The sequence below is a fragment of the Elephantulus edwardii genome, unplaced genomic scaffold, assembly GCF_000299155.1.
Source record: "Elephantulus edwardii isolate Elephantulus edwardi_28Jun2011 unplaced genomic scaffold, EleEdw1.0 scaffold00195, whole genome shotgun sequence".
In the NCBI taxonomy this organism is placed as follows: Eukaryota; Metazoa; Chordata; class Mammalia; order Macroscelidea; family Macroscelididae; genus Elephantulus; species Elephantulus edwardii.
Window position 1 is genome coordinate 2,163,622 of NW_006399945.1, and position 17,320 is coordinate 2,180,941.

At 42.1% G+C, this 17,320-nt stretch overlaps 1 protein-coding gene across 3 annotated transcripts in view; it reads right to left on the reverse strand.

Annotated features, from left to right (window-relative positions):
• IKBKB (inhibitor of kappa light polypeptide gene enhancer in B-cells, kinase beta) overlaps window positions 1–16,902 on the reverse strand; it is a 71,112-nt gene extending 54,210 nt beyond the window's left edge. For 2 of the 3 annotated variants that reach the window (XM_006896989.1, XM_006896987.1), the window contains exons 1-2: window positions 16,736–16,902; window positions 15,981–16,103 (exon numbers count right to left, since the gene is read on the reverse strand). Coding sequence is in view for 2 of the 3 variants with exons in the window: in XM_006896987.1 (XP_006897049.1) it covers window positions 15,981–16,085 (105 nt within the window). In the remaining variant the exon portion in view is untranslated. The remainder of the gene's footprint in view (window positions 1–15,980; window positions 16,104–16,735) is intronic. The other variant, XM_006896988.1, reaches the window with a different exon arrangement.
• Window positions 16,903–17,320: the final 418 nt, after the last annotated feature.

Genomic DNA, 17,320 nt, shown 5'->3' on the forward strand with positions numbered 1-17,320 from the left:
AGAGAAACTCAGACTTGCAGAGTGCAGTGTTCACCAAACAAGAGGTCCTGTAACATTCAGGAGAGGGTCTATTCATACAATGTTTATATAATAAGCAGCAGTTTTGTAGGAGATACTGTCACTCATGGTTTGTTACCTCAGACTTTAAACCAAGATCTAGAATATCCGTACGTATTTTAAATTTCCTACACAGGAGCATTTATTCTTTTCCTATCACTCTTATAACAAACTACCACAAATGTTGTGGCTTACAATAACAAACACAGATTGACTCTGTTTCCATTTTAGAGACCAGAAGTCCAAAAGAAGTCTCACAGGGCTAAAGTGGATTGTGCCATCGGGGGTACATTCCTTCCAAGGCCTCCAGGGGAGAAGTCATTTTCTCTCCTTTGTAGAGACCATTCCTATTCCGTGGCTCCAGGCCTCTTCCTCCATTCTCAAAGCCACCAAAGATAAAGTGAATCTTTCCCCAACTGTATCCATCTGCAATTGACTCTCTTGCTTCCCTCTTCCATTTTTAAGGACACTGATTCCACTAAGTTAATAGAGGAGTGAGCTGATGAGGAGTCTTTGTTCCATCTGCAATTTTAATTCCCTTGTGTCATACAGTCTAGCATATTCACAGGTTCTGAGGATTAGGAAGCAAATATTTTGTATGTGAGTTCATAATTTATCCTACCATAAATAGTAAAATGAGGCATAATAATCAGACCACAAAGACAGATATTAAGTGACTTAGGAAATAACCTTTGTCCAACATAAGCACTGGACTGACACACAGCTGTCACATAGCCCTATCCAAAATTCAGGAATAGATTAATAGATTTTTTTTCTCATTGAAAAGTTCTTTTTGATCTCTAACTGAAGAGAGTGAACTCAGCAATGCTGTGGTTGTTGCTAGGTGCCATTGAGGTGACTGCGACCCTATGAATAACAGAACAGAACCTTGCCCTAAGCTGCCCCACCCTCACCATCTCTAATATGCCCATGCCCACTGCTACAGTCACTCAGCAATATGAACACTTAAAAAAGACTAACTGGTCACAGAGATCCAAACCAACTCCTTCTCTGTGTATAACTCCAGTCACTCCTACAAATAGACGCAGGGAAATCCTAACTTCCTGGGGATGACTGATATATAGCTGTAGACTCACTTCAACTTTTTATTAGACAGTAGCCTTCATCTGCCTCTCGGGAGTGCTGTAAACCACCCCAATTCTTCCATAAGCGCTGTTCCATGTGACGCAGTTAGCCAAACAGAATGTCTTCCTGTTGCTAAAAAATAACTGCTCCAGAAAGCATGATAAAACAATATACACATAGACCACAAATACCGCTTTTTAAACCCTTGTGAGTTTAACCATGAAACTCGAACAGCAATGGATGACTTTCTCTCTGCTGATTTGGCCTGGAATCCCCTGCAGATTTGGTTCAGTTCAGCAGAAACCCAGACATGGACTGAACCATTCCTAACATCTAGTAAGTAGACCCTTCACGTGGGACAAAATTTAAAATGGATTGGCTTTTAGGAAATGAAAAATAAACCAATTATATTATCAATGTTGAAAGGAACTGATTATGAAGGGTCCTAGATTCTCTGCTTTTTGGACATGAAAAACATGAAATATATATGTAAATGGCAGTGTATTACCAAGTGTGGAAAACAAAAGAGAAGTAGTATATGCTCAGACTTCAAAGAACTACAAGGAAGTGCTCTGGCAGAAGTGAGCTACACACAAGCTTAGCTGGTGGGGAAGGAGAGGTACTGGCCTAGCTTCCCACAGCAAGCTTTCTAGTGACTCAGGGGGACTCACAGGAAATGAAGAGCTAAATTCAGACCTTTTACCCAGAAGGAACCAGTCTCTTGGTATCATGGCAACCACCCATCTGGCCATTGTGGTATAAAGGGCCAATGAGTAATAACCTCCTCATTTCATCTCAAGCCCTGCACTCCAGGATTAATGTTCCAGAGAAGAAAGTCAAAGCCGAGCCCAGAGAGTGTGGACAGGAACCAGGCCAGAGGGTCAAAAGTCCAGAGTCTGGCTGCAGCTTCCCACTGACTCACCAGGTAACTAACTACCCACACCCTTCTATCAGCATTGGTGGCTGATCTATGTGAGAAGGCTGACTCCCCTCATTCTACTTTCTACAGTACAGTCACCACAATGGTCAGCTGGCCTCAACCACACCCACAGGAGCACAAAGGCTAGGAGCCAAGTAGGTTAGGACATAACTTCTTCCTTCACCTGGTAAAGTGGACCGTTACAGAGGGCTCTGATGGCATGTCTTACGGGGGCAGCAGGAATGAGTTACTTAAGGCTCTAGGTCCTTCCTCACAACTGGAGTTGTCAATGATTTAATCTTGCTTGGATCAACAAGCAACACCCTTGGTACCAGCAATCAAGAAATAAGTACTGGAAGCAGGAGTGGCATCCACTTCTTAAATAACATGCCTCTGGAAACTCTATGACCTTGGATAAATGTCAACAGCTGTAGAGGGGCTTCAGGCCTGTTGCTCAGGGGGTCACTATGAGTCATGATCCACTTGAAGGCAATCAACAACAACATTGCACTGGGAAAGTCTAAAGTCAAAGAGCACTTCATACTAACTGAGGAGCCTGGTCTTTTCAATCACTTGCTATGTATCTGAGAGAAGAAGAACTGATGCGTTTGAGTTGTGGTGGTGAAGAGTGTTGAAGATCTCATGTCCTACTACTAGGAAAGGATAAAATAGATGAATGGGACCTTCTAAGGAATCAAATCCCTATGCACATTCAAAAACTTTCCCAACAGGGTGAAAAGGGAAGCCACCAACTGGGAAAAAGTATTTGGTAATGACATGTCTGATAAGCGACTTATAGCTATAATTTATAGAATACAACAAGATAAAGGTAAACCCAATTGCAAAATGAATACAGGATATGAACTGACACTTCACCAAAGAAGACATTCAGATGGCATACAAACACATGAAATGTTCAAAATCCCTAGCTCTACAAGAGATGAAAATCAAAACAACTATGAGATATCAGATATCATCTCACCCCTATAACAATAGAAAAATTCAATAGAGCAGCAAACAATAAATGAGGGCGAGGTTGTGGAGAAACTGGAAACCTTATTCACTGTTGGTGGGAGTATAAAATGGTGCAACCACTATGGAAAGCAGTATGGTACTTTCTCAAAAAGTTACAAATTGAGATACCATTTGACCCAGCAATTCCACTACTGGAAATATGCCCTAAAGAAACCAGAACTGTAACCCAAGCAGATATATGCTTATCCATGTTGGTTGCTGCTTTGCTCACATTAGCAAAGAGTTGGAAACAACCCAAGTAAGGGCCCATCAACAAGCGAATGGATAGAGAAGCTGTGGTATATTCACACAATGGGATATTATACAGCACTGAAAAACAAAGAACTCATGAATTATACAAATTGGGTGACCATGGAAGATCTAATGCTGAGTGAAATATCTCAGTCACAAAAGGACAAATACTGCATAATTCCACTGTTATAAAACATAGGGGTTGGGGGGAAATTAAAAAAAGAGGGGATACCATAATGTACATGGCACTGAAACAGATGAGGAAGAAAACTGTATAAAAGGAATATATGATTAGGATTATGGACATGACAAGAGTCCAGAATAAGAGCTGTATAGTAAAACGGCCAGGGGTTGGGGGGTACTGTATAACAATGAAAGAACTATTTTTTTTTTTTTTTAAAAAGAACTTTGGGGGCCAGGGAGGAAAAGGTGCAACAATGAATGAATGGAAATCCAAGTTCTTTATAAACTTTCAGTAAAATCTCAATTAAAAAAAAAATTTTTAAAAACCAACAGATGTGTCTTAGAGAAGGTGCAGCCTGAGTGCTCCTTAGAGAGGCAAAGATGATAAAGGTTCATTTCACATTCTTTGGACATGTTGCCTGGAGAGGCTATTCCTTGGGGAAGAACATCATGCTTAGAAAGGTCATCAAAAGAGAGACCCTCAACAAGCTGGAATAATGCAGTGACTGCAGCGATGCACTTGAATGTGTCAGATTGTGAGGATGGCACAGGATAGGACAGGGTGCAGATCATAAGGCCACTATGGGTCGTGCTCGACTTGATGGTATCAAACAACAACATCAAGAGAAGTCTGTCCCTGGAGAAGGACATCTGCTTGAGAAAGTGAAAGGTCAGAAAATGCAAGAAAGGACTTCAACAGACAGACTGAGCTGGTGAGCGCAATGGGACAGAGATCCACAGCAAACTATGAGGATGTTGCAGGATGGGGGAGGGTCTCATTCTCTTAGGGCTGCTATGAATTGGAGCTGCCTGATGGCACCCAGCAACAACAGATACTGCTCTACTCACCTCAACTCACTTCTCCTGTCCCCTCAGTCTATCAGCCTATCTCTTTTTCAAGATGCTACTTCAGTTCCATTTCTTCCAAGAAGCCTTCCCTCACCACTGAGCATGTAAGGAGTTAGTATGGATAAAGTAAGTACCTAGCACATCTTGGTGCATGATTTCCATTATTTAAGAATTCCATTCATACATATGAACATATATACTTATTTAATAAATCTCTAAGTATTACTCTCATCTCTTCAAGTTGTATTCTTTCTTGGTAGAACAGTGCTCAGTAAAGACTTAGTGAAATAACTGAATTAAATTATTCAAGACTGGGACAGATAAACTGAAGTAAGGTCAAATTTGCTGAAAGCAAGCACCAAGAAAAGCTAGCAATGCTTCCTTGAGTGCAAGTATAGTTAATAACCAACCAATCAACTAGTCACTGTCAAGCTAACCATGTGTCAGAGTAGAACTGTGCTCTGTAGGGTTTTCAATGGCTGGTTTTTCAAGAGCAGACCACTGGGCTTTTCTTCGGCTATACTGTAGATGCATTTAAACTCCCAACCTTACAGTTAACAGTCCAACACGTTAACAGTTTGCACCATTCTGGGATTCCAATATCATCATCATCATCATCTGCTGCTGCTGCAGCAGCAGCAGCAACATTGCTTTCATGTCTTTGTAACAACCAGGATATATATCCCCTCATTTCATCATCACATCTATTCTAAAATGCTCAAGACAGTACTTTTCAGTCTCCATTACATTAAAGAACATGGAGAATATACTTAGAAGCTGTCCTGGGAGATTTAAAAATTCTTCCATAATGCAACTGTCCCCAGTCCTGCTCACTCAGGTGTCAGCTCAAAAGTCACCTCCCCAAGGAAGCCTTCACTGACCCCATTTCCTAGAAAAGGCCTCTGCGGTCACAGCCCTGGCCATCTCCCTTGACACAATTACATTTATAAACAACAGAATCTTTTTCCTTTTTTTTTTTTTCATGGTTAAGATTGCAAATTGTTTTTTTTTTTAATTTAGGTTGTTTATTTTTCATTTCAATGAACATCTACAGAGATTTTGGGATTCCATTCATTCATTGTTGCACCCTTCTCCCCGCAGAAACCCCTTCCCCCTCCCCTTTCCTTTTTTTTTAAAAAAAGGTCTGTTCACTCACGATGCCATGATGCTATCCATAGTAGACACATAACAAATATTTGTGGATCAGGTGAATGATTTTTGTGTACCTGCTTACACACATGAGTTCTGGTGGCTTAGTGGTCAAGAACTGCGCTGCCAACTCAAAAGCAAGCACTTCAAATCCACTAGCTGCTCCTTGGGAGAAAGATGTGTAATCTCCCGTGCAAATTACTGCCTCTGAAAACTTGTTAGAGAGTCAGATACAAATTGGTTCTGACTCAAAAGAATATAACAACTATGTATAAAACATTACAATAAGTGTTATAGGACAACTGAAAGAAATTCAAATGCAGACACAGTCCTCATGAGACCTTGCAAGACACAATCCTATATATTTGACAAAAAGGTAGAATATAAATCATACCAACTGACTGGAACTGAATGAATTCAATGGAAAACTAACTCTACGGGATGAAGGAGCCCATGATAGGTTTACAGAGGAGGCAACTTAGACCAGGTACTGGAGGAATGGGCAGAATTGAGGTCAAGGTGTTGAGAAGGAAGTCTGTCTCACAAGAGGCCCAGCAAACCAACCTGCCAGGAATTAACAGGCAGAAAAGGATCGAAAGGCAGGGTGGGCCGGATGGTGGAGGAGCCTCAAGTGACAGAAAAAGGAGTCTGACTTTTTTTTTTCTTAAAAAAAAAAAAAAGCATTTCCTTTTTTTAACAGGGAAATGTAGTAATTCTGTAAAACTAATCTATAATTAATGTACACATATTCTTATCTCCTCCAGTGAGATTTACAACTTCTGAAAATCCACTGGAGGGTCAGCTCTGAGTCACTGTCCACCTGGCAACATGTAACAAGGCCGCATGCTTAGGCTCTTATCAGTAACACCAGAAACAAACACCACCTGGTGATACCTAGACTTTCCAAGCCCAGAGAGCAGATGGCAATCGCTGAGTTAAAGATGGCACATGTGATATATCTAGGCAGAACTCTTTCTTAAAGAAGAGAGAAATATAGTTAAGATGCAGTTAGCCCTCTGATATAGTCAAGACTCTCAAGCAGCCTAAACCAGGTGCATATGGGACTGAAAATCTCCTGGTTTTTCTCTCTGCGGGGGCCCTGGCTACCCTGTGGCCAAGACATCTAAATCAGGTGTACCAGGCCTCCTCGGTCAGAGCTTATTTCCATGTTGGAGAAAAGAATCCCATCACTTGTAAAACTGTACCTGCCTTCCAGATCCCACAGTCCTCCCTGGGGTTGCAGATCCCACAGTCCTCCCTGGGGTTGCTCTCTCCATTCAGAACTGAGAGGCCCCAGGCAGGACCTATAACTGCTCTTAACTCAATGATGAGGTAGGGACCTTGTAGCATGGCTGGCCAGCAGCCTCAAAGCCCTGCACTGATGGATGCTCCCGGGACATGCAATTTGCCTTTGCTTGTGGTTGAGTTCCTCTGAGTAGAGGCTAACCCTCAGCTGAGACCCTCCAGTGGGTTGTCAAGGGCAGTAAATCACAGGGGAGGAGACTGCCCATCCTTCTCCCATGGAGCAGCCGGTGGATTTGAACCATGAACCAGGGAGCTCTGGCAGCCTAGTCAACCCCTGAACAACAGATCTACACCTTGCCCTGTCCTGGGCCAGTCTTATCATCTCAGATATGCTCGAGCCCATTGTTACAGTCAGAATCAATCCACCTTGCTTAGGGTCTTCCTTTCTCTGGCACTCCACTTTTCCTGGTAGTCAAATAATGATGAAGTCATTCTCTAGATTGTGTTCTGAGATGTGATCAGACAAATCAGTAGCAAAAGATAAGGGTGAGATGCAAACATCCTACTCAAGTCATAGCCTTGTGTATTGAAAGTGGAGTTTCCCTGGGGAGTGACCTATGACACCTTTTCTCTCACACAAAGAGGAAGAGAACAGAGAGGTGTTGGCAGACTCCTCAGCATAAGGGAATGCCAAGATAGGTGGGAATCTCCAAGGAACACAGATGCTGAAAGAAGCAAGGACCCGCCTCTAAGGCCTCTCCACAGAACCAGCACCCTGAATTTAGACTTGCAGGGGGTTTTTTTGTTTTAACAGCTTTCTTTTTTTATTAATTTTTTAAATTTTTATTGTATTATTTTTACATGTACCGTCAAATCAGATCTGACTGGTACAGGAGGAGATTGCCCCCTCCTTCTCCAGCAGAGCATCTGGTGGATTTGAACCGTGTACCTCTGAGATTGCAGTGCACTGTCTTGCCACTAGGCCACCAGGCAGCTCTTGAACTGTAAGAAAATTAAGTTTCTGTTTGTTAAAGCCATCTATTTGTGGTATTTCTGCATATAGCAGTATTAGATAACCTATCTTGGATATCTCCTATCTTGGCACTCTCCTCAGATCACCTGGCAGGTCACCTGCCACATACAGTACTTGAGAAAGCCTGAGGGAGGTGGCAGGCGCTTCACAAAGCAGAGGGCTGACCAAGGGCCGATGGACACACATTACAGGTGAGGTCTGCTCTGAATTAGGGATTGTATCACCCATTCTTTGTAAACCAACTCTCATAAAACAAAGAAACTTAAAGAGAATGCTGTAGAGAAATTTAGCATAGATGATGCCTGCTCAAGCAGAAAAGATTTTTTTCTGTGTAAATATATTTTTGGGTTTATTAGTTTGCTCACAAAGTTAATATACATTTGTGTTTCACACTATTCTTCATTCACATAGTATTTCATACAATCATTCTCATGTATTATGTTTTATAAAATTAATCACCACTGGACTTTGCCCATCATTACCTTGTTTTTTCACTTGGATCATTCCCATTTCCACCACCCACCAAACTGCATCCCTGTGGTTTTGCCTCTACCCATCCTCAGGCCTCCCATCCTTGTCCATCTATTTTTATAATAATGGTCTTATGCCCTATTTGTCCTTATGAGACTGTGTTATTTACTCAGCATAATGCTCTCCAGCCTCTCCCAAGTTATGTAGTATTTTTCAAAATCATTGCTCCTGAGTGCTGCATAGTATTCCATTGTGTGGATGCACCACAATTTCTCAATACACTGGGCTGTGGTTGGGCATTTGGGCTATTTCCATGTTCTTGCGATGGTGAATACCACTGCTATGAACACTGGTGTACATGTATTTTTTTTAACACTGAGGGAGCTCTGGAGGCCTAGTGGTAAGGAGTTGTGCTGTAATTCTGAAGATACATTGTCCAAATCTACCAGTTGCTCTATGGGAGGAAGGATTAAACTGCCTCTGAAAACCTGCTGCAGTCACATAAATGTTTGTCCTTTTGTGACTTCCTTCACTTGGGATAATGCCTTCCAAATGCATGAGAGATGTTCTGTGGATTCACCCTAATTCTTCACTGTTGTGTACGTTTGCTTGTTTTTCCTTTTATCCACTGATGAGCACTGATGTTGTCTCCACCTTTTTGCTATTATGAGTAATGCTGCCATGAACATGGGTATGTGTATCCATGTCATGGCTTTCCTTTCTTTAGGGTATGTATATCTGGGACTGCAGAATCATGATACTTGTTTCTACCTTTATAAGGAAGCATTACACCATTTTCCATATGGTTTTGCCATTTTACATTCTCACCATTAGTTTATCTAATCTCTCCACAATCTCACCAGCAATTGTTGGTTTTTTTGGTTTTTTATTAGTGCCATTATCATGGATGAAATTACTTTACACTTCTGATTTGCATCTGTCTACAGAAAGATGACTCTAAGCATTTCTTCAAGTGTGTTGAATTGCTCCTTTGGTGAATATCCTTTCCCCATTTTTTAATTGGATTGCTTGTCTTTTTGATGTTGAGATGTTGAAATTTTCTATAAACTCCAGGGATTTGATCCTTGCCAGATATGTAACAGTCCAACATTTTTTTCAGTTTATAGATTATTACCCTACTCTTTTGGAGAAATCTTTTGATGAGCAGAAACATTTATTTGTATGAGACCTCATTTATCTGCTGTGTAGTTTAAATTATATTTGGGCACTCTATTTATGCCATATATTAAGACCTACTTTTATCCCATTAAAATTAGGAAATGTGTACATCAGAGTTGTCTCTCCATACTTACTCAATCTGTATGCTCAGCAAATCATTCAAGAATCTAGTCTCTATAAAGAGGAATGTGGCTTCAGGACTGGAGAAAGACTCTTTCTGCATTATGCTGATGATATAACCTTGCTTGCTGATAAGACAGGATGACTTAAAACGCCTGCTACAGAAGATCAAAAACTACAGCCTTCAATATGGATTATATCTTAACATCAAGAAGACGAAAATCTTCACCAGTAGACCGTTAAGCAACATCATGATAGATGGAGAAAAGAATGGGATTGTCAATCTTGATTCTATCCACCATCAACCCTGTTGGTACCAGTAGTCAGGAGGAGTGTAAGATATGTATTGCATTGGGCAAGTCCACTATCAGGGACCTTTCCAAAGTACTAAAGAGCAATGATGTTAGTTTTAAGAGTAAGGTGTGCCTGATGTAGGCCTTGGTCTTCTCAACCTAGTCATTATCACAGGATAGGGCAGAGTTTAGGGCTGTTGTACAAAGGGTCGCTACGAGTCGCAGGAGACTTGACGGCACATAACAACAACAACTTCTCAACAACTTGCTATGCAACAGAGAGCTGGACAATGAGTAAGGATGACAGAGAAATTGATGCCTTTATGTTGTGGTGCTGAAGAAGAGTACTGAATATTCTATGGACTGCTAAAAGAACAGACATCTGTTGGGAAAAGTGCAGTCAGAATGCTCTTTGGAGACAAGGATAGTGAAGCTTCATCTCACATACTTTGGGCATGTTGCTAGGAGAGGCTATTCTTTGCATAGGTACAGCATGCTTAGAAAGGTGGAGGAGGATCAGCAAAAAAACCGTGAAATCCTCAATGAGATAAGATTGGCACAGCAACTGCAGCAATGGGCCTAAGAATGTTAGAGATGATAAAAATGGCCCAGGATAGGATAGGGTTTATATCTGCTGCTCATCAGTTCTCAATGAGTCATACTTGACTCAATGGCACCTAACAACAAGTGTTATCCCTAAGGATTCTGGCAGCACTGCCAACGCAGACACTTGACTCAAATCCATCAGCTGCTCCATGGAAGAATGATGAACAATCTCCTGTTGTGAGATTTACTGCCTCTGAAAACTAGGGGGTTAAAAGTAACTAGCAACAAATAAAAAATTATAAAAAAAAAAAAAAGTAACTAGCAACAACTTACTGCTCAGGCACTGTGGTAGCGAATTGCATGGCAAATACAGAGATTAGTGGTTTGAATCCACTATCAATTTCCCAGAAGGAAAATGGGCAACTGCCCTCTGTGTGATTTGCAGCCTCTGAAAACCCACTGGAGAGTCAGCTGAGATAGTTCTGATTTGATGGCAATGAGTTGGTGTTATTATGGTTGTTAAACCTACTTTTTCTTGCATGATCTTTTTAGCTTTAGGTTTTATGTTTAGGTCTTTGATCTATCCTGAGTTAGTTTTTTGTATCATGTGAGATATGGGTCCTGTTACATTTTACCACTGATAGATACCCAGTTTTGATACTTCATTATTAAAAAGACTCGATCTTCCTCATTTAATGGGCTTATGTTCTTTGTTGAAGATCAGCTGTCCACTGGTGGATGCATTTACATGTAAATTCTCAATTCTGTTCCACTGGTCTATGACTGTGGTGTTGTACCAGGATGTTTTGACTAACGTGACTATTATACTTTAGGTTCTGAGAGAGGGGAATACAATGCCTCCTACTTAATTCCTCTTCAATAATATTTTCCTTATCTAGGGCCTCATTCCATATCAACTTGCAGGGGGCTATCATAAATGGTACTATTACCTGGCCTTTTTTTTCAAGTTCTCTTTGCTGATGTATTGTGACATTGTCCATTGTTCTTTTTAATGATGTCTGAGTTTGTTTCCTGTATTTTGGAGTATATAGACATTTATTATGGTTATATCCTCTCAGTATATTGACCTTTTTAAAGTTTTTTTTAATTGACTTTAATGAAAGTTTACAGAGACTTATGGATTTCCATTCATTCACTGTTGCACTTTTCTCCCTGTCACCCCACCTCCACCCCCAATTAGCATTTCTCTTTGAAAAGTAAAAGAAAAAAATTCTTTCATTGTTATTCAAACCCTCCCCTCAGGTCCACTCCACTATGCTACCTTCATTCTGGACTCCTGAGTATACTGACCTTTTAATCATTATATATTGTTCTTCCTTGTCTCTTTTGCTGGATTTTTGTCTTAACGTTAATTTTATCAGAGATTAATATTTATGCTTTTGTTCTTTTTATAGTTATTATTTGCTTAATATATTTTTCCATCCTTTGAGATTTATTTATATGTATATTTTGGACATGTTTTAAGGAGGGACCGGTCCTTGGAGAGGGACATCATGCTTGGGAGGGTGGAGGGACAGCACAGGAGGGGAAGACCCTCTATGAGGTGGATTGATTCAGTGACTGGGGGAATGGGGGTAGATGTGTTGGAGACAAGTTTGGTACAGGAGGGAGCAGGGTTTACAGAGCTGTTGTACATAGGATCACTATGGGTTGCAAGCGATTCCACGTCACATAACAACAAAAACATCTAAAACAGCATATTGATGGGTCCTGGTTTTTTCGTCTGTTTTTAATCCATTCTACATTCTCTGTCTCATCTGGTGTACTTAAGCTATTTTTATATTGGGTGCAATTATCAATAGGTATGAGCGTACTGTTATCACTATGTTGTACTTCTTTTTTTGGAGTGTTTATTGTTTCTCTGTTCTCCTTAATTTTCTGTGCTGAGTTCTTTTTGTTTGTTTTTCTTTTCATTTCTTTCAATGTTGTTTATTTTGTGTTTACTGAGTTTGTTTTTCTTTTTTTTCTTTTAATGAGTAGGTCTGCTAACTTCCTTTGTGGTTACCTTGAAATTTACTATTATCTTCCTAAATTAAAGCAATCTTTTATTTCTCAATATTGTCTTGACTTTAACATCATATGAAAGTTCTACAACATTTACTCCTTCTTATATTGTTTTCCTTTATAGACTGGTATCTCTAGGTTGCTGTTTTCAGACTTTTAGCTCTATTATTTATTTTTTTAAATTTTTTATCTGGGTTGTTATCTGTCTGATGTCCTGGGTCTTAATCTCAAGCCACTTAATGTGGGTTCTCTGAAGGATTCCCTTACATATTTCTTTAAAGGCTGTTTTACACAATCCCTAATTTGTTATTTTATGTTTATCTAGAAACATCTTAATTACATCAGCATACCTGAGATACAATTTTGATGGGTGTGTTATTCTTGTTTGGTATTTTTTTCCCCTCTTAATGTTTTATATCTCTGGTGGTTTAGTAGCAAGAAGCTGTGTTGCAATTCCAAAGGTGCACAGTTCAAGGCCACCTGCTACTCTGCAGAAGAATGGGCAATCTCCCATGTGATTAAATTACTCTGAAAACCTGCCAGAGAGTCAGCTATGGGTTGTTCCAACTTGAAGGTACAAAACAACAACAACATATATGTCATCCCGTTTGCTTTTTTTTTGCACGGTTTCCTACTCTCTCTCCATCCCTTCATCACCCAAAGAAAATATTTTATTAAGCTTTAAACAGGGCAAAGGTGAAAAAAAAAAAAGACAAAGCACTCCCAGGTGAGGAAAAACCATCAGCATGATGTCAAAGGAGTCCACTGGGTCATGGCCATTTTATTTAGAAGGCACAAAAAAGGGAAATCATAACAAGATTGACTGCAAGATTTCTGTTGAGTAATCACAAGTCAGTCTTACTGTTTCCTCTCTGAAGGTGACTTTTAGTTTTCTCCAAGGTGCTCTTGGGATTTTTCTATCTTTGTTTTTGGTAAGTTTGATTATGATATGCCTTCTGTAAGGGACTCACTAAGCTTCTTGGATACAATATCTTTCAAGATATTAGGGAAGCTCTTTGCCAGCAAATCTTTGACAATTATCTGTATGGCTAGTTTATAGTTTTCTTTCTTCCCTATGTCTCCCCTAGTTCTGGAATTAGAACCCAAGTGGCACAGTAGTTAAAGTGCTTAGCTACTAATAGCCAAAGGTTGACAGTTCAAACCCACAAGCTACTTTGTGGGAGAAAGATGTGGCAGTATGCATCTATAAAGATTCACAAACTTTGAAACCCTTTGGGGCGGTTCTATTAGGTTCACTGAGTCAGAAGTGACTTGATGGCAATGGTGGTTCTGGAATTCTGACCACACATAAATTTTTCCTCTCAAGAGTGTCCCACAGAATTTCTAAGTTTTCTTCATTTCTTTCCCCCTCAAATGAATTAGCATTAAGGAATTTCTTCCCTATTGACAGATTCTGGTCTCTACTGATTTGTATCTCTTCTTATGGCTTTCTATTTCTCAAATGGTACCCTTAACATTTTGGGTTTCTTGGTGATGTTTCTGTATAGTTTCGAATAGTCTATTACTGTTATTCTGTCATTTTGTTCTTCTATTCTTTTCTTGAATTCTTCTAATTGTCTTTGTATTCCTTATGCCTTTCTTGACCTTTGTGCTACCAACCTAAAGGAGCATGGTTCCAGTGAGTCCACCAGCCAGGCACTCTCTTCCCTTGCAATTTACTGCCTTTGAAAACCCTCTAGAGGGTTAGCTGTGAGTCAGTTCTGAGTCAACGGTACACAATCACATTATTTATCAGTCCTTTGTATACTTTATCAGGTAATCTGGCTGGTCACGTGTGTGACTGCAGAAAGCATTCTCACTGGTTGCTGGAAACTCAAGGATGATACCCAAAGGTGGACAAAGTAGGCATGTGTCTAGGGTTGCTGGGCAAGGGTGTGGTGTAAGAAATTAAGTGAGGGGATGCTGCCAGTCTATGGGTACAAGATAGGAGGGAAGGCCCAGTTTGCTAGAGAGAGAGATGTGTGAGAGGTTGTGTCACTTGTCCTCTGGTCCCCAACATAGGTGGCTGGAGGGAGCAGAAGTGCCATTGATCTGTATCTCTCCCTCTGGGGTGGCTCAGAATTGGACTAAGTGCCTTCAGCTTGCAGGGTCTTGGTGCTGGTTGCTGGGCAGAACAGTAGATGTTGCCCCCAGATCTGTGGACCCCAAGGGCAAGACGCTAAGGCACAGAAGCAGGAAGCTTGCTGTTCTTCAGGATCCAGACAGCACACCAGTGGCCAGGCAGAGAGGCCCGCACCTCCTCAGTGTGGGAGGCTAAACAAAGGAGCAGGCATTGCCAGTCCATCAACCCCTGGCTCAGGCTGGTGGTATTGCCACTTAAGTAGAGAACAGGAGGGGGGGTGGGACACAGTCCAAGGTCTGCAGACAAGGAAGGGGCCAGTGGAAGGACACTAGGTGTTGTGAGTGCACTTAACTTCCACAGAGCTGGGAGCACACGTGCCTGGCTCAGGACCAGAGATGCAGAGCTGCTTCCATTTGTATAAACGAGGATATTGGTCTTTACACAGGTTCTGCTAGCAGGTACCAGCAATCTGAAATTCTTTGCGTTCAGTTTTAAAATAGTTTCTCCTGCCTTGCCTTTTTGATGCTCACATCTCTTGATTTATTTGTCTCCACAGGTCTTTGATGGGAGAAGGACATTATCACATGTATGACTATGACTACATCTTGGACTGCCTCCCTTTTGATTCCTTGACTGCTGCTTCCAAGGGCATTAATCATGGCCTCAAATAAAATGGAATTCTTGGTAACATCAGTATTTTCTCTGTCATGATGTTGTTTATAGATGGAGGCTGAATACTTATTATTGTTGTTGTTGTTATGTGCCGTTGAGTCACCTGTGACTCACAGCGACCCTATGTACAACTACCATAAACCCTGCTCTATCCTGTACCAATCACACTGTCTCCGACACACTTACCACCATTACCAAGTCACTGCATCAATCCAACTCATTGAGGGTCTTCCTCTCCTGCACTGACCCTCCACCTTCCCAAGCATGATGTCCCTCCCCAAGCACTGGTCCCTCTTTGCAACATGTCCAAAGTATGTCAGAAGGAGCTTCAGAATCCTTGCATCCAAGCAGCAGCCTGGTTTAACTCTCTCTAGGACAAACCTGTTTGATGTCTTAGCAGTACGTGGTATATTCAATACTCTTCTCCAGCACCATAGCTCAAAGGCACCAATTCTCCTGTCATCCCTAGTCATTGTCCAGATTTCCGATGCATAGCATGTGACTGCACAGACCATGGCCTGTATCAGGTGCACCTTAGTCCCCAGAGTGATATCGTTGTTCTTTATTTAGTACTTTGGAGAGGTCTCTGACAGCAGACTTTCCCATCACAAGAATGCTTATTACATATCTATTTACTATTTGTTGTGACTGCCAATAATATTGCCAATATTATCCTAATGTCAACTTGGAGATACTAGAGAAATCTGCAGCTGCCTTAAGGAAGTAAAAGAAGAATCTGTCCCCAACTCCTCGGCCCACCCTCTGCCCTCCCCCTGCCTCTTCCAGGCTGTGCCCAGCCCCTACCTGATTGTGCCACCGGATGACGTTTCCAAATCCCCCTGTCCCAAGCCGTTCCTTCATTTCCCAGGCCCCACATGTCTGAGTTGGCAGGGAAGGTGACCAGCTCATACTGATGTTAGGCTAACTCTGTGTGGGGGACAAACAGTGAAGGTTAAAGGAAAAAAACAGGATAGGTTTCTGCTCAAGAGATGGAGAAGGTGAGATATAAGCTTTTTATGGAGAAGGAAAAGCTAAAGTGGTTTTTACTTTGTAAATAAAGGTGTTTTGTTTTACGTTTTAGGTAGACTTTGAGTCTTTCTCACTCGCCAGGTCTTTTGGAAGAAGGTTGAGAGGAAAATCACTTCAAGAGAGGTGATGCCCTCACCCGGTGACCTCCAAAGCATGATACCCAGCCTGGACCTCAAAAACAGGCATATTAACCTGCTTGAATCTGCTCCAAACCTAACGAGGAGAGTGTATTTCTGGGCGCCCCATAAGTTACGTGATTCTTTCAAGTTTGAAAGAATCCAGGGTCTCTCCCACCACCATCACCTCTAAGCAGCCACCTGGAAATACTGATCAGAGCTGTTCCACTTGGCCTCCCAACTCCAAACACCGACAAGGGACGCAGTTTCATGCCTGGAAATCCCCGACATTTATACTAGACAGAACTTTCTACAGGAACCTCACAGGAAGAGGTAGAAAGTTCGACTGCGGCAAAGAAGACGCGGGGTCGGCAGGTGGGCAGCATGGAGCTACATCCGGCACGTGGGACTCACCTGTCGGCGGGGACGCGGGGCAGGGAGAGGCTCCCCGGGGCGGGGGAGATGGGGGCTGGGGCGGCAAAACCTGGGGCGCTGACACCACCCTGAAGACATTAAAATACGGGAATCCTAAACTGAGCAGCAGAGCACGACTTCCTCAAACACTTCCTGCTCTGACGTCAGGAGGCACGTGGCTCGGCGGCCGGCTCTTAAAGGGGCCGTGGCGGGGAGCAGGCCCGGCCCACGCCCCGCGGCCGCGCGCCCAGAGCGTGGGAGCCTCGGGATTCCAGCGGCTCCGCCCAAGCCCGCGCTGGTGCCTTCCGAGACAGGTGCCTGTGCGTCTACACACGCGTGGCCGGCTGGGAACACGGAGATAAAAGAGCAACCCTAAAAGAAATCCTAGCTATTCTCTTTGCACAAACCACATGAAGCTGCGGTGGTAGCAGGGGCGGGAGGTGACAGGGAAAGGGGAATTTCCCGCTCCTGGCCTCCTGCAGTGAGTCTGACACCGATTCTTAAGGACTTCTAACGAGGTGGAATTTCCCCGCAGCCCTGCTTCAATTGATTTAGGGACTGTTTACAAGAACAGCCGTTTTCCTC